The 23,974-nt window shown below is 46.9% G+C and overlaps 1 protein-coding gene across 8 annotated transcripts in view; it reads right to left on the bottom strand.

Annotated features, from left to right (window-relative positions):
- LOC114879092 (serine/threonine-protein kinase MARK2-like) overlaps positions 1 to 19,857 on the bottom strand; it is a 44,357-nt gene extending 24,500 nt beyond the window's left edge. Inside the window, exons 1-2 of one of the 8 annotated variants that reach the window (XM_029193648.2) lie at positions 19,769 to 19,857; positions 6,772 to 7,708 (exon numbers count right to left, since the gene is read on the bottom strand). In XM_029193648.2, coding sequence (XP_029049481.1) covers positions 6,772 to 7,194 — 423 coding nt within the window. In that variant the 5' untranslated portion in view covers positions 7,195 to 7,708; positions 19,769 to 19,857. Of the gene's footprint in view, positions 1 to 1,133; positions 1,752 to 6,771; positions 7,709 to 10,281; positions 10,685 to 19,768 lie in introns of those variants that run through there. The other 7 variants (XM_029193646.2, XM_046288407.1, XM_029193647.2 and 4 more) reach the window with 7 other exon arrangements.
- Between the last annotated feature and the right edge of the window lie 4,117 nt (positions 19,858 to 23,974).

Here is a 23,974-nt window from a genome sequence, read left to right as displayed (position 1 = left end):
CGCGAAGTACGTTTCGAGGGTTGCTGGAGCGTGGCCAACATTTCGGAGCGCGCGTTCGGTATCGAAGAGCAATGGGAATCGAGGGTTCTTTTTCATTCGCCAACATCTATATCGTTGTTTGGGAAAAAAATTCACTCGGCTGCCGATTGCGAGCCGTTCTTTACGACCGCACCGTGATCAGCGATAAGATATTTTCGCTATCGATGTGTACGCGTGCGCGTTTTCTTCTTACGGTCGCGTCGTTCAGCAGAAGAATTGGAAAAAAGCGGTCAAATCTGGCTAGGAGTGGGGCGATAAAGTTTTATCGTTCTTTTGCCATTACGTACGAGTTTGTTTCGTGAACAAAAGCGGTAAAACGTAGAAAAAGGGGCGACTTTTAGAATAGATTCGTTATCGGCTCGATAAATATACCGTCTGAAAGTGAAAAGCTTTTTCGCTTGAAAAATACTGAATAATGTATTCCCCAGAAAACACGCCAGTTTACGTGGCAACGTAAGTGCTGTGCCGTGCGATTCGTACACGTGGATCCTTAGTCCGCGACAAGAGTACTGGTGATTCAATTTGAACCCATATACGGGTTGGTGGTCGTGAAAGGGTTGAAATGGTAACAACGCTTTGCCTTTTGTTGAAACGCAGCGGTAAGCCGTCCGTAGCGATTAAGAATCGAACAGGTGTCCGGCAAGGCCGAGGCGCGAGAAAAATGGTACATGTACTTGCTTCTAATCGGACACGCGTTTCACCCACGTGAACCTAACGCGTTACCTGTCGCTCGCGGCCGAATAAAATAGGTATTATGGTTCGAACGCTTGGTAATTGTTAGCACCGATTCGTGCCGATCGCTTACTACACGGACGAAGGATTTTCAAGGTGGCCCAGCCGCGTTATAGCCTCTAATTAATACGGCGACAGTAATTTATCGAGCGCGACCTTAACGCATTTGTTCGGATATCAATTTACGACAGCCGATCGAAGCAATCGCGAACGAGTGATTTGTATCCTTCGTTCTCCTCCCCTTTTACTTTTCCACCCTTGAACGATCACGAAGGAAAGGATCGAAGTTAGTTGCGATTACTCGAAATCAACGTTGCCAAGATAAAAAGAAACAAAACTACGGTGGTTAGCGTACTAATTACCAGCATACACCGTTCTCCGTAACTGTGCAGTTACACGCAAGTTACATAAACCGTTAATGTCTATCTTCCTTTCCGTCCATTTTATTTTTCTCTCGTTTCACTCACTGTTGTTTGATTTTCGCATCGCACATGCGTTTTTCCGAATGAGAACAAGCGTTTACGATGGAGTATAGAACGGCGTTCACTCGCGTTCGTTACCCGATCCGAGGCAAACACGCGCTCTTCCGGTCGCGTTCACCGGCTTTCCGCGTCCGAGCACTCGCACTCGTGCACTCTCTTTTTCACTCTTCTTGCCCCGTCGACAACGAACAAAGTCTCCGGAGCGCGGCGAGATCGCGGCGATACTCGTCGCGTTTCGAAACTAGGAAACTATCGAAGGACGCGATCGAGCGAGCCGCGTCAGCCTGCACCGAAACGCGCTTCGCTCTCCTCCATGTCCATCCGGTCGAATGGGACGAGTGCCGTCGTGCACGCCGACTGCATCGTACGTATTAACCAGACGAAATGCACCGACGAGAGAGCTAGTGTACAAGCTGCGATCAACTGCGCGCAACGAGCAACCGGCGAAAGCCACGTTCGTGACTCATGCGGACCGCCGGAGCGTCCCGCGTCGAGGATCGAGAACCGATCTAGCCAAGTCGACTCGATTCCACTCGACTCGACTCGGTTCGTTCCGTTTCCCTTCGTCTTGTCTCCGTGTCAGCTAACCTAACCTAACCGCACCTCGCCCGTTCTCATGACGAACGCCTATCGTGGCCGTGGCGCGAGCTCAAAGTGCAAGTGCCGATAGCAGGTCTGTGCACTGTCGCTTTGGTGCCACCGATATTTCTATTTCCTTTCGCACCAGTCGTTTTCATATCCTATTTCCTCGATCGATCGGTAGCTCAGCTGACTTTTCAACATTGCTCGAATCTCATGGTCCTCGACCTTCTACGAAACCTAGCGCGATCATCGATCGCTCCTCCGACCTGCAGGATGATTACGACTCCTGGTTCAAGGCGTACCTCGAAATACCGCGGACTGACATTTTCCAGGAGTAAAAAATCCACGAATCGACGCCCAGGCGCGTCGGAAGTATACTAGATGCCACGCGTTCAGAAACACTCCAACCTTCCATGCGTGGCGTATCTCGGAGCCATTACGATTCGACGCCTACGACTAGCGTCGCCGTATAAATAAAAGTCGATAATGAACGCGGAGAAGGCTGTTACAGCGTTCGCGTTGCGCCATTAATCGAGCTCGGAGGATCGTTCTACACCTTCCAGGGGATTTCTCGATTTCGAGCGCGTTCCTGAGGGAACGACGATGGAAACCGCGGTTTAAATGGAAGCGAAAAAGAAACGCGTTCCTTCTTCTTGAGATCGACCGCGACTCTCAAGGTCCGCGTCTCGGAGAATACTGACCAGAGAGATTGCCGTGATCGCGACCTTCGTTCCTTCTGTTCGAATGCCGTTTCGTGGCAAGTTAGGGTCTTGATCGGCAGATCGAATCCTTGCTTGAAATTCATCAAAGTATAGTAGAGAAAGAAAGTGTAACAAAGTTCTCGCTCTGATTGCAAGCAGTCAGAAAAGAAAGAACATAATTTGTATGTTGGAAGATTTTCAGAACGACCAAGTTCGGGAATGCTGTTTCAAAAGTAGAAGAGAAAAACTAGCGGCGCGAAGCCGTTTGTAGACGTCTGTTAACCAGCCTCTATCTTGAATCGAGAACATCGTTTCGTACTCTAGTTACTCTCTTTTCCCGGTCAACGAGAGGAGGGACGATTGATTCTCGAGCTTGGATGCTCGAACGAGCGCCGATCGGTTGAAGAGGAGGACGAGGCAGATAGGTCGCGACTAGGCGCGGAAAACGTTGGCGTAAACGTTTTCTAAAGTAGGCTGCGACAACGGGGAGAACCGCGGGATCGTTCAACCGTAAACGAGAAGCACCGGCTGCCAATCGATGCGGAACGGAAGCGAATGGGTCGAGAGAGCGTTGCTGGAATCGAGTTGGCAACGATCGAAAAAGGAAAAGGAAAATAATAAATTTGTCGTTGAAAAAGAAAGTTTCGCAAACTTGCCAGCATCCTTTCGATCGAACGATTAATTAAGGACAATTAGTTAGGGCGTGTAAATTAGGATAGAATCGCGTGTGCATGTTTACCATGGCAATTTCGCAATGTACCAACCACTAATTACTCTCTGAACATGCACGAGAACATGTTCGTTTCACTTTTTTCCCATTTCATCGTTGCTGTTACCAGTCACGAAACATCGCGACGACCTTCACGCTCTGAAACGTTTCTCACGAGTATTTATCAGGTGGTAAATGACGGCTGTCGGAGAAAGAAGAAATGGCGAAAATTACAAGAGCGAGGTCGCGAGCTTATTTGCATCCCCTTCGCTCGAACGTCGCTGCAACGTCTCTCCTTCTCTGTTATCCCGGTGTCGATGCACTCGAGGCGACCGACAATGAGATTACACCGAGCTGGACGATCCCATCGACCATGCATTGGCACGATGCATCGACCACTCGCTAACGCGACCTCCGATTCATTCCTCAAACGATCTACACGCTTCGACAATACGATCGTTTTCTTATTTATTCATTCTATCGTTCAAATAACATTTGTCGAACATTCATCGAACACTGATTACGCAGTTTGCTATGAGATTACATTTTCCTCGTTTCGCTAGTAATTACCAGCTACAACGAGGCCTAACCATGAACCGATCGTTGGACAGTGATTACGAGATTGCTTGTGCAACCAGCGAGCTGCAAAACTCCAATCTATCCGGAACGAACTACAGATTGAGCAACGATTATCGAAACGGTAGGATGGAATGTTTAACCTTAAACGAGGGTCCAACATTTTTAGACGGTTGCAGGTCGTCTGAAAGATTGTTGAAAATAATTTTTCAATACGATCGCTGTGCACGCTAGGGGAACTCGGCTGGTTAAATAGAAACGGCCTTGATAAAACTCCCAACCAATGTTCGTACGAACGTTGACTATGCACATACGGACGGACCCCTGATGGCTATCACGGAAGTGAATCGTTTAAAGTACATTTGAGCCGTTGTTAACCGGTGTCGACAAAGAATATTTACCGTCACCGTGCAACCAACTTTTCATCCGCGCGTTCTATCGCCTTCGGATATCGGTCGTTGCTTCCTGTTAATTAGAATTTCACGCAGCCTCGCGCGCGAACCCGACACGAAATCTCGATGATACAGCGATTCCTCTATTTCCACATCTTTCGATCATCGTCGAGCTTAAGATACCCGTTATCCTCCTTAAATAGAGGTGAGTTAACGGTGAAAGCGTCAATGGAAAATGTTAAAATCGTATGAACCGGAAGCTGGCAGTGCCTTGCCTCGCGGTAATTATTCATTCTCAAACAAAAACAAACTATTTTCAGAGTCCTTCTGACCTCTGATAACGCGTTAAAAAGACGATAAGCTCTCGTTTCAATAATTTCGCGTCATCTTGTTTACCGACGAGAGATACAATAATACTTGCGTACCTATGATAAGCATGGGAGTGGCGTTAATACGTTATCGCGCTACGATTATTCGTAAACGTGGCGAATTTAATTAGGAGACTGCAAAATGCAGTCTTATGTAAGTTCCTTACATAAGATAACGCGAATTAATCAACTACTTTCACCGAGATCGGTTTCGTACATTTTCCACATTCCCCCAAAGTGAAACAACCGGTTTAAATATTAATATTCCATCGAAAACATACCGCGAGATAAGTGGAAATTCTGAGATACCTAAAATATTCCATGATCGACGAATTTCTCAAGTTCGGCCGGGCGTGCGACCTCGAACTTGCGCTGCATCTGCACTAGCACGTAATTCATGAGCGGCGTTTTTGAACGGTAATCACCGCGAGGACAAACGAGGAGAATAACGCGGAGAGTTCATTGCACGCTGTTATTGGACGAGTTTCGTTGCTGCACGTGCAACCTGGTGCCGCATCTATGCTCGCTTGTTGCCGATGCACCGGCACTCGCGTGTCTTTGCCTCGCGAAACGACGAGTTTCATCCTAAAGACAGCATTAGTCACGTACCTAACAAATAAATTCGTCTGATTCCGCTAACCAAATAGCGCAATAAAATCGCGCCTCGAGTTCACGATCTATCAAGGTCGCGTTTCGCAACCGACGCTATCTTCGCGTTAATATTTCAACGCCTGTTCTAATGAAATTACGCGAATCGTTCTATGCGATACGCTTTCTTTGAGACGCAGGGAGATTGGGGCGCCGAGAAATCTTTCGTTACGCGGTTGGAACGAGGGCGGATACGTTAGGATAGAAGGCGCGCGACTGTGTAAGAGAATGCAATTTTGTAGCAAAACGGAGGCGAAAGTATCGCGTGTTGTTGTTACTTTCATAAATAAAAGCGCACGAGTCGGTGGTTCGAACAGCTGCTCGGACGGCAAAGGTGGACACCTCTGTTACACGGGTTTGCGACGCGTGTACGCATTGCCGAACGGTGAAAGGAAAGTAACGAGAGAAGTTAATGAGTATCGATAACCGCGGAATGTCGTACCATGCTATTTCCACCAGTGTCCTCCAGCTTTGCTTTGATTTATGCCACCTGGTCGACACGAATTAACCTGGCGCCTAACCGAATCAGCAGATGCGGAAGAAAAATGCATCTTCCGACGATAGATTAGATAGCGGGCGCCTGTAGACGCGACATCGGTGTCGCGGTTTGCGATTCAAGTGTCGTCTCTGCAAAAGAAACACGCGTCGATCTCGTGTATACAGCGTGAAACGGAGTCTTTACTTTTAAGCAAGGCATCGATCGACGCGATGGTTTAGCCAGAGAACGAACGAGTGTTTCGTCGAACAAAGAAACGTTTCACGAGTACGGTTACATCGACGAGGATCTATTGTTTCGCCACGAAGGAAGCAATTATCGCGGCTGCTGGAGGCTGAAGTCGCGAAGACCCGTCGCACTTTTCCACTCGCTGCGACGACGCGACGCCCCGCGCCGTTCGTCGAATGACGGTAGAACGGAAATTTTAAAACGATAAGATAAGTCTGCTGGAATCGAGACGAACCATCTCGTTACATGCCGCTCACGACTCGAGCCATTCGAACGGCAATTAAACTAGCTGGTACGCGCTTTGACCGGGTCAATTATGTCGTTAACGACCAACGGTAATCATTTCGCTGGAACTTCCTTTAAGTACCATCTGCGAAGAGAATTCGTGGAAACGGCGAATTTTCTAGCAGATGACTCCTAATAGTCCCTCCTGTCGATCCAGGCGTTTGTCTGCCAAATGCCGTTCTTAATATTATACATAGAAACATTTTCAACGCGAAATTGTTGGTTCGTTGCGTAAGCGTCCGGTGATGTTCCGGGACGCGTCATCGGGAAAACAAATGGAATAAATTGTTAATTTACGAAGAAGTTGTTTACATCGCGATTACGTAAATCGAAGTTGCGAAGAGGAGTCAGGCCATGGAGGTACGCCGAGGACGTAATACATAACGTGAATTACTCAATCGATCGAGAAGTGAGGCGGGAAACTCGTTTTCGCGATTATAAGGATTCGCAGCTGCTCCGCGCGATATATCGAGAGATTCGAGAGGCGATATCGCCAAGGATACCTCCCTCCGGCTGTCTCGGCATTTTCTTACCTGAAGTTTGACGCGTGGCTTGGCTTGGTGTCGTTTGGCGTAGCTGTTTCTGCTTGGGTGTTGCTCGAAGGACGGTGGGAGAGGAGGCTGCGATCTTCTCGCGGCTTGATCGTTAGCGTTGTTTGGCTTATTCCTTATGGTGGCTTGATTGTTTGCGCGATTTCCATTCGCCGTTGGCGTGATCGCGTTCGCGTTCGTCGCCGGGGCTTCCCGGTGGCTTTTCGTGCGACGAAGCAGACGGCGTACGGTATTTTTTACTGTTGCAGCCAGGTGAGTGCCACCTCCGCCGCCTCCGCCGCCTCCACCACCACCGGCACCACCCCGTTCACCACCGTGTTCGTTCGCACCTTTGTACTCGACCATCTTTGCCCTGGCTGTGGGCGTTGGTGCTACTTTATGACCAGCCGTCTCGGTCACGTACATGCCAGCCAGGTTATCCCCGCGTGGCGCAATACTGGCGACTTTTCTTTTATCCGTACGCGCAAAGGTTATCTCCTAGCAACCCCTCCGACCGGAGGGTGTTCGAAGCTGCCTGCTTTTGCTCCTTTCCTCCACTTTCCTCTCGCTCTTCTCGCTTCGACGCGTTCTCGTCCACCTGTACTCCCGGCACCCTCTACACCAGCACGCGCATCCCTCTCTGCTCCTTCTCGCCACCAACGTTTATTCTCGTTTTTTCCAAGAACAACTACTCCTCGAACGCGTTCTTCCACTTCACGTCGATCCCGTATCCCAACGATACACGGATTAAGCGGAACGATTCTGTTGAATTCTTTCGTGCCGAGATCATTGAATCGTCGCAGGAATAGTCACGTTTCTCTTTCCACTCACTAGCTCAACTTTGTACTTTCGATGTAGAAACCGATCGCGCACTCGCGCGTGTTCTCACCAGAATGCTTTTATGATAGGCAACAATGGTTTTACTGCTCTGGCAGTAATCCTGCGAGAGAAAAAAATATTCCAATGACGTAAGCGGTAAATTTGCGAGTGGCAGCGCGACCTCTTTTCCCTTTCAACGCGCGTGGATTTGCGGTTGAAATTTCACGAAGCACGGCGAGGCAGGAAGGCGTTTGGGAAAGGGCAAATCTGCAGAAGGTGCAGGTGTTTTGCCTGATCGGCGCGGCAGGTGCAAATTCAGGGGACCGGGTTTCGCGAGCTTCCACTTTCAAACTTTTAACCATTGGATTCTTGTTCGAGAAACGGCTGCGATATCTAATCGAATCCCGCTACGATTTGTAAACAACGGTGCTGCAAATTCGTTTGAGTATCGTTTATGCTTGGCAAACTTATCTAGACGGTAATCGACGAAAAGATTGTTGACCCACGACGAAGACGTCGCGACCGGAACAGTGTGTTTTTGCTCACTCGTCACGCGTCGTCGATAATGGAATTTTCTACGACGGCGATTAATCGAAGGTTATAAACGCGCGCTATGAATCGACAACGTCGGTTGAAGAAGTTGCGCGCGACGTGTAAACCGCGAACGGGTAACAAACGCTTCCCTACGACTGCCGAGTCTCCCAAGGAAGGGGTAATAAATCGGACATCGATCGGTGACCCTAGATTCGCGAAATATCCCGTAATCCGACAAATCGTCCTTGCCTTTACCGTTTGTTAGTCGAGCGCCGTTTTATTAAAAAATTATGTAATCGATTCGATTAGAACCGATCACTTTGGATTATAATAAGGGATTTTATGCCGCGGAAGCAGGGGTAAATCCACTTGAGCCGGAATCCACTTAAATCGCTTGTCATCGATTCGAATTGCACGGAAAATATTTTGTTAATGCAAACTCTGGTTGAACGAACGAGTATACTTTTCCTTAACCCGTACTTTCTTCGAAGACACCCTTTGAATCGACGAAATCGGTGGCGTACGATTTATGCTTAACCAAGTCCGATCTCGATACTTTAAAGGGTTCATTTAACGAAGCTGCGGGGAATTGACGAACGAAACTACCTACTTTGAGTTCGTAGGTGTCTCGAACTCTTGGCAGCGTCGATGGACTTTAACGTATGCGCGAATGGGTCTCCTTGAGAGCTCGGTGGTGCGTATCATTGTACCCGCACGATGCATTCTACCCACGCCACACTGCACCGTGGACAAACTTGAATGAAATTTCTTATTGCCTCTACGCGATTCGAAAATACGTTAATACACTTGCACCTAACCAACAATGTTTAATTATTCGATTCGAAAGGGGTAAAATAAGACGCGATCGCGTTCGTACCGTGGTGAACAATGGCATGGATTTGCTGGCCGATCGAGCGCGGGGCAGAGACGAGGAGGAACGCGTGCCCGACTTCCTAATGTCGTTAAGTTAAACGAATTAGGCCAGTTCTTCGATACGCGGACAAGTACGTAACCTTAGACTATATAGCGTGGCTACTATGACGTACGGTGAACGACTACGTCCACTTTGCTCGCAGCGTTTCACAGAGAGTCGGACAGTTAACGACTTTCCAACGGTAATTGTGCGCGCTGAACGTTAATGAAACCGCGATATTGCACGGACGTCTGCCCCCGACGACTAAGTCGTTCACGAAATATTCCAACAGTGATACACGTAGGTTCGATTCTCCGGTTGGTGCAACTACGAGAACGGCTAGAGGGTATCGGCTGGAAGACCGGTTCCACTAGATTCCACGGTGAAACGGCTCGAGAGCCGGGCGCGAGAGAGTAGCATTCGAAATCGAGCGTTTTGTTTCTCCGATGTTTCGCGTGGAATCGGCAAAGGAAGGAAGAAGTTGGTATCATGGTCGCGGATGAACCTGTTGCATCGACGGGCAAATTAGAAGGCGAGGCGAGTACGCGATCGGCCACGCAATGTGACCGATCGTTACCCGCGTCACGCATCGTCCGCCATTCGCGGCTCTAGTTGCCAGTTCAATTGATAAAGCTACGACAGTCAATGTCACGAGTCGCGGCGTAATTCCTCTCGTGTTAAATTCGAGAACGATCAAATTCCATATGGAATCGAGCGATTTCGAAGCGGTTCGATCGGGAAATCCGACGCGCCTTTTTAGGGCGTCCCCGGACGTACCTTAATAAATAAGCGACACGAATCGTCCGATTGCACGCGAATTAAAAATCAAGTCCCGATCGAATTTATCGACCATTAAGCGTTTTTAATTTCGCACGACGGAGACCGTTATCCGTGGTATCGCAGCTAATCGCGTCCTTGTTCGACCCATGTAACGTCTGTCAATAACTATACCGCATCGTATATGTCTATCGATAGGATTAATGCTCCCGATTTGTCTTCCTATCGCGTGCCAATCTGCCCGTACCATTATGCGATTCACGATCGACCCATAACCGCGTGCTGGAATCAACCTATCCATCCGTAATGCTAATTATCGAATAGCTCGAGTTGCTCAGCGTTTCAGATACTCGGTGTCTCGCACAGAGATCCTTGATTAGTATCCTATTCTAGGATCCAAAATCGAGCACCATGCGTTCGAAGAGAACAGAACGGGTGCGGGGCAGATCGAAAGAAATCACGGTGTATACCTTGAAGTAACTCGTTCACCTTCTCTGGATACGCGCGGCGTATCTCGGCTACGGCAGGATGAGTCAAACAAAATTTGCATCCCACGGATCGATTATTCCTCTCGCACTGTCGACACTCGCGCCGCGATGGATACTTGGATCGAAAAGCGATTACAAGAGGACGAGGGGAGGTCGGGGTGTTAAAACGTCGCGCTGCCACGTGCTTTCCGACTTCGTTTACCGTATCCTGGTGAACGGAAATGAAACGGAAGACAGGGTGACTGGCGTCGATGGAAGTGCGATCGACGGGCCGGTTCGTCGAATGAATATTAGCGAACAGATCGCGCGAGTGTGCTGCTCGATCGCGAGTCTCCGGCTAACTGAGCGTAGAACGGCCGTGACGGGGACACGCGAGCTCCGCTCGAGTCGAGCTCTTTCGTTACTGGATCTTACACCGCCGATACGCTTCGGCCCTCTCTCTCTCTTCTCTCTCTCTCTCTTACTCTCACCCTGTTTCTCCTCTCTTTCTCTCACACATTGCATCGTGTCTATGTGTGCACGCATACCGACGCGTTCGAAGCACACAAACGCTCGTTTCATCGAGACACCGGGTAGCAATGAGAGCAAAACAACCCGTCCTGCACCCTGCTTTTTCTCGTTTCGATACGCTTCGGAAAATTCGCAGATTCGACCCTCGCGACTCAACCCTCTGACCGGCGCTGAAACGCGTCGCTTCAACTATCCAAGCGGTAACTTTCTCAAGGCGCATACTGGATATTTCATAACATCTGGGAGATGCTTTGACGATAAACGTCGGACACGAAGATAATGGAAAAAGTTCGTGTAAACACCGTCATGTCACATCTGACCTTGTTTCCGAGTTCGGACATTTTTCTATTTTTATGAAAGAGTTGCGATTTAACAAAACAAAAGAGAAATACTTTATTCAGAAGTAGCCTGTTGCAACGTCCGTCCCGCGCTGCCTCTTAAGCCGCAATGTTGCAACGTAAACGATCAGGGTCCACCTTTTGCATTTAGTATCACTAATCCCACCTGTTTCGCTTATTTTATTCAACGAGTCGTTTCGATCCTTTGTTCCCATACTCGATGATGCATCATTTAAGAGCGACAGCGATTAAGTATTCGAAACAAGAAAAACATTTGCAACTAAAAAACAAATTCAAGTGTTCTGTTTTTATTGCGTTTATGTTGTTCGTTAATAAGTTGACTGGATAACGTGGGTGGAGGAATTTCGCGATCAAAGGGTGTCGCGTTCAAACGAACCGATCGGGGTTCGAATTTTGGTAGCGGGATAAGGGCAACGGGTCTCGTTGACTATCGATTTCAACGAGCATCGATAGATACGGTAATTCGTGTGGGTATCGTCGGCTGGCATGACGTTTAGTCGATGAGGTCAGTAGGTGCGCTTACGAGTCAGAGACTACGAGCTTCTTTTATGCACTCTGCATTTACTCTAGTCACGCGTAACGTCGTTAGGTGCATGCATTTCTGCGTGCATCGAATGCCACCGGTTGAATAGAAATTAAACAGACAGCACCGCGCCTAGATACGCTCGTTGTGCAATGAATAACGCGATCGTATCAGAGAGAGAGAGAGGCACGAAATGGAGGAAGTTTCAAACGCGAAGAGAACGGAGAAGATAGTTCGGGATGGAGAGGCAGAGAGATGGATCCATTAGATTAATTGACTTTGGGACTCGATACATCGTATAAGACGCGTGGAACGAGTCTCCAGCGGCTGGTCTCGTGACTAAAAACCGCGGTAATGTCAAGGTGAACTTGTACAACTTTAATGGCATTTCCTTAATTTCGTTACTTTATTCTGTGCCTCTTGCTAGTACTCGCTCCGAAACGATGCAGATCAAAGTTTCACGTTATTGTTAACTCTTTGACTGCTATGGACGCACATATGGATCAGGTGAAAGCTGTCTGTGCCGACTATGGACGCACATAATGTGTCCATATTTTGTTTCTCGCATATTTTAATCATAATCAAATGAAAGTTATAAGTGCATATTACTGATATTGAAACAAAAAAATGAAAAAATAAATTGAGAAGTTACACAAAATAGAGTACTGAGCAGTCAAAGGGTTAATTCGTAAAAGAATGGTTCGTTAAACGAAAGCGAAAGTCGCATAGCGAAATCAAATTGGAACGAACGCTATTATTGATCCTGCGATCGAGTGCGCGTACACATCCTTGACACCGTCTCTTCGTGCGCGCAAAGATCAACCTACTTAATCAGTGGTTCATGGCGTTCAGGGAAAAACCGAAGGGTGTAACACTATTTTAACGCTCCTTACCAACAGTTGACACTAAAAAACAATATCCTACATATCCTGTCTACCATGCAAATCGCTCTTACACAGCGCGAACGATGACCCAGACATACGCTATTTTTATCACCATTTTCGCTCAATTATCCTTCATAAACGAGGATCGAAATTCGATTCATTTATGACGCTCGCGTCGCGTCGAATCATTTCTGCTCGAGTCTTAAAAATAAGTTTGCTGTCACGGATGAATCAATAACGCTGAAAATGTTTATCGAACACGCGAGACACCGCGTAAACAAAGTGGAATCGGACCAAAGATCGTTTACCTTTGATGCATTTTATCCTTTCAATCGGAGAAAAGCGCTTTTTCTTTTTTAACAAAAATGCATGCAGAAAGGCATTTCCACATGTATAGACGGCAAGATTTCTATCTATGCCTCTTACGTTTCACTTTTATCATACGTATTCTTCCGTGATTCATGACTCACAAACACATTCACCAATTTTTTTTTTTCCCTCCCCGTGAACATTACGAGCCAGTCATTTTAATAAAGAGTGACGCAATGGCCGCGACCCCGCTCGCCTAATCGCTACCGTTAGCGTCATTTCGATAAAAAGGAATCGCTTATCCGTTTCGTCAACAACGATTTCCGTTTCGAAAACCTCGGAATCTTTCGCGCCGTTGCGTTCGTGCAAGGATGCTGCAGATGGATTTAACCGAAAATGCTGCTGCGTTATTTTGCTTGTTTTTCATGCTATAAATACGCGTACGATACGTGTCCGGTAGGAAAATTGGATCAAGTAAACGCCGGTAGCATCGATCTTTATCGTTTGCAACGAAGCAATCGCAGGAATCTCGATTCCGCGAGCGAATTAAAGGTAGAAATCGTGATTGTTAGAGATTTGCAAGGTGACTAGGCAACATAAGGTCCAGTTCGCGAATAAAAAGCGAATCGACAAGTTTCTTGAACCTCTCAGCAGCGTTCGCGAAGCGAATCAATTCAATTTCAACGCACGCTTGATTCGTCTCATTGTCAGAAACGTATTTTCGCGAGAATGAAAGTTTCAGACGATCGATCGTGTTGAAAGAGAAAATGTGCAGCGGGCAAATGCACGTCGGTTCTCGAAAGGAATGAGATCGGAGCGGAAGTATTTTGTACTTTGTTAAAGATTCACGGTTTTCGTCCGATCCCCAAAGGTGGATATTATTATTGCTGTACACACGTGCCACGTGCGCAAAACCTTCGATTTATCGATCCCCCAAACCCGTATAATCAACACGAAGTGGGTGAAACACGCGTCCTTGGCATTGTATTAAGAATAGAAGCGCTCTTGAAAGGAGTGCACCCGTAAGAAATGCGTTTTCGCCGCATATTTCAAAGAAATCAAGCGTTCTCCGAACGTTTCAATTTTCCTTTCGAGGAAAGTAGGTTAGAGAATTGCGAAATGTCTTGCGTTGTCGAATTTTTCGACGAATGATCGTCTCGGACAGTTTTAACCGTGCGCAGTCTCAGAAGCGATGCAATCGAGAAAAAGACTTCCGTTGATCTTGTAGCCGTCCCGAGTTGAACGGTTGCTCAACCTCGTCTTTCCTTTCTCTTTTTTCCTGTTGCATCTAAAACAGGGAACGCGTATTTCTCGACGCCTTGTTCTCTTAAATTCCACGACGTTCAGCGAAGGAAAGAGAGCGTTCGCCAGTTGAACAAACAACGCCTAGTTACGTTATGGCCGATAAGTCGGGCACGATTAAGCGCAAGGCAAAGTTTCTCGCGGTGAGAGATAGCGGGGAAGCGGAAAATATTTACCAGTATTATTGAATCGATACCGCGACATCGCTTTCGTCGTGATCTCATCGCAACGACAACGGGACCAACCGAGCCAACTCGAGTCGAGTTTGCTTACGTAATCGCAGCCAGGAACGATATAACCGCGAAAAAATGTATCTAAGGTGTGGTTTCCCTTTAACGAATCGGTTCTACAGCACGGTGAAGGGGCTTGATCCATTAGATATTAGAGTACTTTGAGCGAGAATTTTCATTTATTTCCATGGAACGCGTGATCCCTCGACCCAATAGAAGGAAAGAACAGTGGACACTGTGTCTACAGAATTAATATGTTGAATGGCAGTGCAAATGGTTGCGTGCAGTACCGTGGAGGTCGATTCATCAGCGGTACAACTATTCTACATCGATCGTTTCATTTTCCAATTTAAGCCGATTGCTAATCACTTTGGAGAAAGTGCAATAGCACCTTCGTATACGAGACTCGAGCAGTCTTATACGTAGAGCTACCCAAGTGTTACACTCACTTATTAATGAAACTTTGCCAGCTTGTAGAGCTCGTCGAGCTGAACACGCCTATACCCCCTTTTGGGGGCAGACGGCTAATTGTTTAAAAGATATTAACAATTACATTCTGAAGTATGACAAACTCACACATACAACTCGCAATCTAGAGATCCACGGTCCAAATCCTTGGTTCCCAACATTTTTCTTTTTTTTTAATGATAATTTGTCTCTTTTTGAATAACTATTACATAAAAATTATCATAAAAAAAAAAGAAATTGTTGGGAACCAAGGATTTGAACCGAGGACCTTTAGATTGCGAGTCATGTGTTTAACCACGGAGCGGATCCATGACTCGCAATCTGAAGGTCCTCGGTTCAAATCCTTGGTTCCCAACAATGTTTTTTTTTTTTTTTAATGATAATTTTTATGTAATAGTTATTCAAAAAGAGACAAATTATCATTAAAAAAAAAAAAATAATGTTGGGAACCAAGGATTTGAACCGTGGATCTCTAGATTGCGAGTTGTATGTGTGAGTTTGTCATACTTTAGAATGTAATTATTAATATCTTTTAAACAATTAGCCGTCTGCCTCCAAAAGGGGGTATAGGCGTGTTCAGCTCGACGAGCTCTACAAGCTGGCAAAGTTTCATTAATAAGTGAGTGTAACACTTGGGTAGTTCCCCTTGTTAGGCGACAAAGTCGCTCTCGAAGGTATTGTTTGCAGTTTTTGACGCATCAGCGATAAATTAGCGCTCGAAAGACACGGAATGGGTGATTTAATGGGACGAAATGAAGAAGCTAACCCTGATCGAGCTGCGAATAACAGCTAGTAGCTGCTATCGTGGCAGGAATCGCTCTCGAACGAAATCCGTAAACGAACCTGCGTTGGCTAAAACCTGATACGCGTGTCCGATCGATGCATCGAGGGGGCGGTACTCGAATCGGAGCGAAGATTTTCGGTGGCTGCTTAAACGGCAACATCTCGCCCAGATTTTTCGTGCTCACGATAAGCTGCTTTTCTCGTGAGAAAGGTCAAGGTCTTGTCTGCTTTTTGTACGTCTTTGTCTTTATCGAACGTTTCAATTTTCTTTGAAGGAAAACCTCTGATTCTCAGACAGGCGCATCTCGATTTTTAGGAAATTTCGACGACTAGGTGCGCCAAGTTTTGAAGGTAAGTCCTGCTTCGTTCGCAGTTATCCAACAGAGGTTTCACGGGGCTGTTCGCGACAGCGACTTCTCGTAGGTGGAGATCGACGTGAAAACAATTGACTCGAGTCGAGGTTGCAGCGCTATCGTGAAGCTGCACCAGCTCGAGGACAATTGATTCTCGATGAGCGGTCGTGCTACCATTTATGGCAATCACCCATTCGTCCCTTTCCTCTTAGCTGTTGTTCGCTGCAGTTTTATGAATGCACGGAAGTTCGACAATGCGTTTGGCAAGTTGAAACTTCTTGTCAGCGACGAACAATCGGCGAGGATTCAGAATGCATACAGTATCGTTGAATTATTTGTATTATACGCTCATCTTCTTTCCATAAATAATAATAGAAAAGACTTTTGCGGACTAATTCCTCTTATGACATAGGATAAAATTCATTTTAAAATATTTTTAATCTAACGTGCGGACGATGCGCTGTCACAAGATCCAGCAATAATCTGGATAAAAGATCGTCTTTCGAAATTGCTTTATATCGCAAACTCATTGGCTCCGTTCAGCCAGGGTACAGCCAACAAAGTGCATCGTCGATCGCCTGCCTTTGTCTCCTCTCACGTTACACGGATTCGAACAGAAAGACAGCGATCGCCATCTGGCGTTGCCTTCTATAACGTTTCGAAGAGCAAAACTCTACCGGTGATTTGTAACGAATCACCTTTACCGGAAGTTCGTCCGAACGACGCGACGCTGCAAATACCGCGCGAATTCTTTAAAATTAAAAACACAGATACGCGTCTTAGAAAATACAATCGATTCAAGAGATAATAACATTCAGAGCAAGTTATAAAGAATTTAGTACGCTTTTTATTTTGACCTTCAACTCTTTAACGAATATGAACCCTGGGATGAAGTCCAAGAATATGGCGATCGTGGACTAAAGATCCATAATGCATTAATACACGATTGATATCGAACATATCAAAAGCAGATGCTTCGGTAATTTATTGCCGCCACGAATTGTACGCGATCCTCAAGGTCCATACGCGTCGAAAGTATCGAAGCTGAAAAGCTAACGAGATTGCGAGGCGATATTCGAGCGGCAATCGATAGATCGCTATAATTTAGTATGAAATTTGAAAATTTGAAAATTCGACGAGCGACGAAAAGCAAATTGCGGACCGACATTGTACGTTCGAGTCGACGTGGCTCGACAAAATGGCCGAGGGGGCAAGGGAGGAGGAAACAAACATCGAACGCATGACGGTCCGGCGAATTGGCGAAATGCCGTGGACTAAATTCACGCTTAACGAATAATTATAAACGTCAACGTTTAAGAAAGTGGCTAAACTTAGGCGTCAGCTAACAAGAGCGCTAAGTTCGCGGTCAATCGGATCCGCGCGATTCAAGGTGAACAAATAACCCCTTTAAGCTGACAACGCGTTAGAAAATCCTTTCGAACGACCCTGCAGGATAATCGTACGATACCTAACCCGACAACCCTTTTTCCTTCGCCTTTTATCCACGATACTGGCCATTAATCGATACTCGAACGGTCGCGTGCGACCCGAACGATCAGCTACTTCGACTATTTTTATCTAGCAACGACCGATGGATATAGTTTGATCGTCTACACTTCCAAACTATTTTAACTAACTTTGTGCAAACTCTTACTGTCTCTAACACGTTGCTTGGCACCGCGGACAAGGAACGTATAACAGATACGTCTAAATTCGGCAATACGTAGCCATTGTCAAGAATGCGCGATCTTTACATCAGCATCGATGATCCAACGCTCTTATTTACCGATTCTATTATAAAGTATATTCCAACATCAGCTATATCGCTATAAATAAATTAGCAAATTTCGTTCTGTTTATCCCTTCAACTTAAATGGTCATTTTTCAAGCAGAAAACATCTTCACTTTTTGTTACACGTTCTTCACGAAGCGTGATAAAAAGTGAACGAAGAAGAGTTAATTTATCTTAAAGACGACGTATGCTAATACGATGTATTTTCCTCTCAATTAACAAAGATCTTTCAATAAACGCATCGTTAAATTTCACGAGTGTTTTTTCCTTTTTTTTTCACTCGAACGATGTATTCTTTGGTTAACGGGTTAATGAAACGGTGATTCTCGCGGACGGAAGTTAAACAACGTTTTCTGAGAAAGGTGAGCAGACGATCGGAGTGAACGTCATCGGACTCGTGGACGTCGCGTCGCCGCGGTTCGAATTGAGCTCAACGAACAATTTAGCAAGCGAAACGAGCTGGTTCGCGTCGCTGTCGCGTGGCTCGTCGACGGAAAGAGCAAACTCTGGCAAACGGAAGGGAAAGAGATACTGACAACGAGAAGAAGAGTCGCTCTCGAGCCTAGTTAAACTCGACTGGTTGTAGGCGCGCGACGTTCGTAAACGACTCAGCGCCCATACAATTCTGCCAGACGTCTAATTCGTCGAGATTGAAGAGACCGGTAACGCGACACTCGGCAAAGCCGAAACAGCGCTAAAATGAAAGCTTTTTCTTCCTTCTTTACGTGCTCGTTGTCAAACAACCGTTCGCTTACCTTACAATTTAGTTACCTAGAAAGAAACCTCGTTGCTGGACGGCGATTTCGTAAACGGCCGTGCTATCGAAACCATATTCGGCCAACGAGTCCTGTTCAAGGTCTAGGAAACCGCCTACGCAAGTTTCGCAGATGAAAGAACTGTACGCGATCGCGTTGTCTCTCGAGGAGCATCGTTCTTCGATAATGAAAACGTGAAAGCTCCGGTGCGCCGAGGATACGGCAGCGAGTGTGCTTAGTGGCCACTGGCGAGAGAAAATTCGAAAGCAACCAGTCGTGAAAACCTGTTCGGCCGAGTCATCGCGACGACTATTGCTCGTTTCTTGATCCGCGAAACGGAATCGGTGATAGCCGAACGGGTGATCGCAGTTTCCGCCGATCGAACTAGCTTCGATTTCACGTATCGGATCGGTATAAAACGGGCAACACGCTTTCGTGTTGTTTCTCGGCAAGCATTTTGCTGTTAGTATTAAACCGCTGGTCAAAGACGTCACGAAGCACGTTTGAATCGCGCGTATTTCACAACAGAGCAACATTACCAATAATGCGTGAACGATTATGCTCGGACGATGGTGTTCGCGTTCCTTGGGAAAATGATAGTTATCAGAGGATCGAAGATGCAAATATTTGTCTGGTTGAAATAAAAGAGAATTGATCCTGTTTAAATAAAAAAGAATTGCCGCAAACGCGCAGCACCTTTTACGGAGCGTAATCGTTCGAACCATACCCTTAACACGTTTTGCGTGACGAGGCACATTATCGACCGACGAAACGACGACCGTGTTTTCTCTAACTGAAACAACGCCGCTTCGTTTCTACCGGTACTGCTAATTTGCTTCTGTTTTCGAGTTTCAGCAAAAACATGATCGCATCGTTGGGCGACATTCTTTAGAATCGACGCATCTTGAGACTAGAGCTTGTGTATCGACTTGGGAAACAAACGAACCATGAGCTTGTATTAAGCCGCGCATGATCGATCAGAGGGTCACCGGTGAATCCAGCAAACAGGGTGCACTCGTGACATTTTCAACCCTCGCTCGGTTACGAAGGAACACGCGTTAGAAGGTCGGCAAACGACGATCACGAGGAAATTTTGCTTGCGTTTTTTAACGCGTTCGTTAATTTGGTCGCCGTTTCGTCGTGGATACAGAAGAGCTACGAATAAACGAGCGTTGGCGTGTCTGATATTTTCTCTACTCACTTTGGAGTTTGTGACGTGGTCGGCCGGCACTGATTCTGGAACAGTTTGTAGAGTGCTCCGCATACTAGCGGACATTGTAGGCCAGCCAGTTTCACTGCCTCAAACCCTCCAACGGTTCGACGATGCACCCTCTCCCCCTACGCCTGAAACAGAATGCACCCGAAATATTAGCAAGATTTCTTTCTCCACAGCCTACGAATGCGTGTGCCTCGTTCGAATTTACTATTCGACGATCGATCAGAAAAAGTAACGCGACGTTTAGAATCCTCTGATAACGCCGAAGATGGTCGATCGTCGGGATCGAAGTCGGTTTCGAGGTTCGACGAGAGCTCAATATTTTACGAGACGATACAAACGAGGACACGGACCCTGTTGCATTAGGTCAGCCATCGAAACGGACCTATACACAGGTAGGCGAGAGAGTGAATCATACCTTGCTGCTGGTCGTACATCGGAATGTAACATCGGGCCAACTTTGACTCTCGCTCGTCTGCTCCGTGAGAGAATTCTCCCGTTTTATTATCATTTATTATTCACAAGACAAAGCACATATTTGAAAGTATACAAAATGCACGCTATTTCAAAGAGTAGTAGACACCCTATATTAAGAACGTGTTAGAGAGATTAAATCAAGACGCAAGTTTCTCAAGTTTTCACGGAAATGCGGTTGACGATTGTACGAGTGGAATCGATGTAATCATACTTGCTATACTGGTATCACTGAATGCTAAACTATATAGCGGGAATCTTAATTGGAGCATCGAGCTTATAGTCCGTAAGATATTTAAGCGGGGAATAGAAGGATTAAAAGCTTCGAATATCAACGTCGTTTTATTTATACGTTCGCGAAAATAGAAAATCGAAGTTTGAATGGAAGAAAATTCGCAGGGTGAATCGTTTCGCGAAATAAAACGGCGCGGTTCGACGACATTCCCCCGGCTTGATTTCTGCCAAGGAGTCGATCCGGTTGCGTGGAACAGGAAGCCGCGGAAACGGCCAATCAATGCAACAGGAAAAGAACGACAACGAAAGAAAACAGTACGTACAAAAGTGTCTGTAAATTGCGCGCGGTGTTTGCACGTTATTTCTGCACGAATTGCACGAACAGAATAAGGTTGGCGAAAGTCGTTCGGCGTGGAAATTAATAACACCGAGGAGATCGTTTTGAAACGAAAATCGAATTGTTGCACGCCGAGAGAGAATCGCGGTGAAAATCTCGTGATTTCCTCTGGTAACGATACACGTACTATGTTCGTGATCTTTAAAGACCGAGCATTACTCTTTCGCAACTTTCTCGCCCGCATAAAACATACATGGCACGCGAACCATTTTTCTTACTCGCCGGCGACGACACTGTGACTTTAACGAATGTAAGTAAGTACGAAACGATTCACTCGAAGGAGAAAGATTTATTATTTACGAGCGCCAGTGGATGTCTGCGAACTTGAAACTCTCAAGGAAACTCGGAAGAAGATGCTGTTCGAACCGAAAGATATTCGCGAATCGCGTAAACAGAGTAAGTTCGCGACGCTCGCTTCACCCCTTTTGCCGAGGCATAAAGTGAGAGGATCGACACACTTCCGCCTTTGGTCGACCGCCTTACGACACAAAAGCCACAGACAGCTCGACTATATAAAATATTAAGGAGACATATAACACGGAGAAACTCGGTCATTTGATTCCTGAAACGAATTCTCCGTTCGACTTTTAACCGGCTCGATTCGAAAGACGGAAAAATTCTGCTCCGTTACGCAAACATTTTTACGCGCCTTATGCAAAGCAATTTTGAGACACGACCGGATCCCTCGGTAATCCTAATGGTAATCGTTTCGCGATTCGAATCCTTCCACCGGGTTACGGTTTTCTTAGCTGAAGAAACAGGTGTTTCGAATATACTTTTATTCGCTCGACACCTGTGAGACATCGTCGACTAATAATAGCGACAAGCGCGAGCATGTACGTAGCTCGAGGTTCAGTGACGGACCTCCGCTCTTCACGGAGCGAAGAAAAGTTTTTCTCCCGAATGTCGCGAGAGAAAGGCAGCCGGTCAGACGCGGGCGTTCAGTATCCTAAGCTGTAAGATCGCAAACGCAAAATTGCTCCCTTCGATGTACTAAAGTAATAGGTTGCGTTAGACGAAAGTGGGCTAGTCGGAGTGGCGCGGAATTAGGTCCTAGTCCGTGTCCCTACAAACTGGGTCACCGGTACGCACGGAGCTCCGAGATATGCCCGCGCCTCCAGAACCGCCCGCACCGCAACAAACACCGCCACGACCGCTATTTACCACGATCCTTTTCCTTACACGCGAAACGGAACGTCTAGCCATAATCGTTTCGCGGCTGGAGAACATAAACGCAAAGAAGCTAGGAGTTTCGGGATGGGAACGGAGTACGAATTACAGTAGAGTTTCCCTGTTTCGTTTACTTTTGCCTCGCCTCGGATTCTGAAGCGATGGCCACGAGGCAAGGGTATTACATAAAGCCACGAGAACCGGGGTTCCATAATGTAATCCAAGAATAAATCGTAGCTGACGAGTAACGATGAACTCTCGCTCAGAGGGATTATTTCGTAGACGCGTGTGTCGAGCGTTCGGCTTCGAGGTAGAAGCATCGGAATGAAGAAAGATGCGTTTGTTGATCGTCGATTTCAATATTGACTCGTCGCAGGACAACGTGAACAGTGAGAATGATGAAAAGGAACGCTCTCGAATCGGTGAAACATTTTTCGCGCAACGACCGTGTTTGCATCGTTTCAAGAACAATACTCGCGGTTTGTTAATGCGAGCGGCGAGTACCTTGGCGACCGTGAATGAGAACATCCGCGACACGATTCGTAAAAAAATGTAAAATAATTTTTAAAATGTTTGGAGATAAAAAACTTGGCTTAATCATTTTGTATATGTAAATTTGATATCGATTAATCGACTATCGTTGTCGCGATAGTCGTTTCCACGGCGATTCGGCAACGAATGTGATTAATTTGAACGACTGCGAGTGACCCTCGGAAAGGGAGAAGAGGGCCACGGACGGATAATAAAAGAAGCATTTCGATCGAGCAAGAAGTTGTGCCGATCGTGTCGCACGGCGTGCACGAGGAAGTGGGCGGTCTCGAAAACGCTTTCGAACTGTCAAACGACACGAGCACGATACACGAACTTATGTATGTACATACATACGTACATATGTACGTCGCTCCGTGAATGTTGCCGTTTCACTTGTGTCTTGTATCGAACGATAGCTTGAACGAGTCGAAAAAGTACGTATGCGAACGTGTCATGTCGGGAGTAATTGGGAAAATTCGATACGCAAATCGAATTGGAATAAAAGTAATTAGACGGCCGGGCGCGTGAAAGAGGAACGCGTTTCCTTGGTCAATTTCGAAACGTGATCGTGACAGAGGAGCGAGGAAAATATGGGGTTAGGAACGACGAGCACGGGAACGGGAACGGGAACGGGAACGAAAATAAGAAGGGAAGCCGGGGACAGGAGCAAGGAAGCCTTTTCGTAGCCAAATCGGAGGGAGACAGAAAGGAGAGAAAGGAAAAAAGCGTAGCGTCTCTCGTAGCGACGAGGTTCGCTGGTAACCCCTTCCCCGTTATGTCTGATTTTTTGGATACTTACCACGCTTACACGATCGTGCACGTAAGCGAGCAGTCATACATGGGCACAGTGCGCGCGAGCGCAGGTACATACGGCACGTACACGCGAGCACACGCGCGCACACACACGCCAGCCATACGAACGAAACCCACACCCACTTGTACTGGTAGGTAAAGGATGCAACACGTTCGGGAATATATCACTGGTTCGTTATGATACGTACGCGTCAAGATGCATATACACGCGTACGAATACGAAAGCAGCACGCGTTTATCTAAGGTAAAGCCTCGGCGTCGATGTCGAGGTGCGCGACGAGGACAGCGGTGGAAGCGGCGGTGGCGGTGGCGGCGGTGGTGGCGGTGGTGGCGGCGGCGGTGGTGGCGGTGGCAGCAGCACCAACGGCAGTAGCAGCACCAGCGACTCAAGCCTCGTCTGCCGCATGCAGCGAGCCTCCGATCTGGGATCGGCGACGTACGCGAGAAAAACACCCGGGATACGGTGGTGAACGCGTACCTCGGTGGCCGCACATCAGTATTCGGTCGTATGTGGAATCGCGAGCGCGCGCGCGCTCGCGGTTGCTCGGTATCTTTCTTTCTCTTTCTCTCTA

Source organism: Osmia bicornis, chromosome 13 (assembly GCF_907164935.1).
Source record: "Osmia bicornis bicornis chromosome 13, iOsmBic2.1, whole genome shotgun sequence".
Lineage (NCBI taxonomy): Eukaryota > Metazoa > Arthropoda > Insecta > Hymenoptera > Megachilidae > Osmia > Osmia bicornis.
The sequence above is the reverse complement of the archived record's forward strand: the minus strand, read 5'-3'. Positions and strand labels throughout refer to the sequence as shown.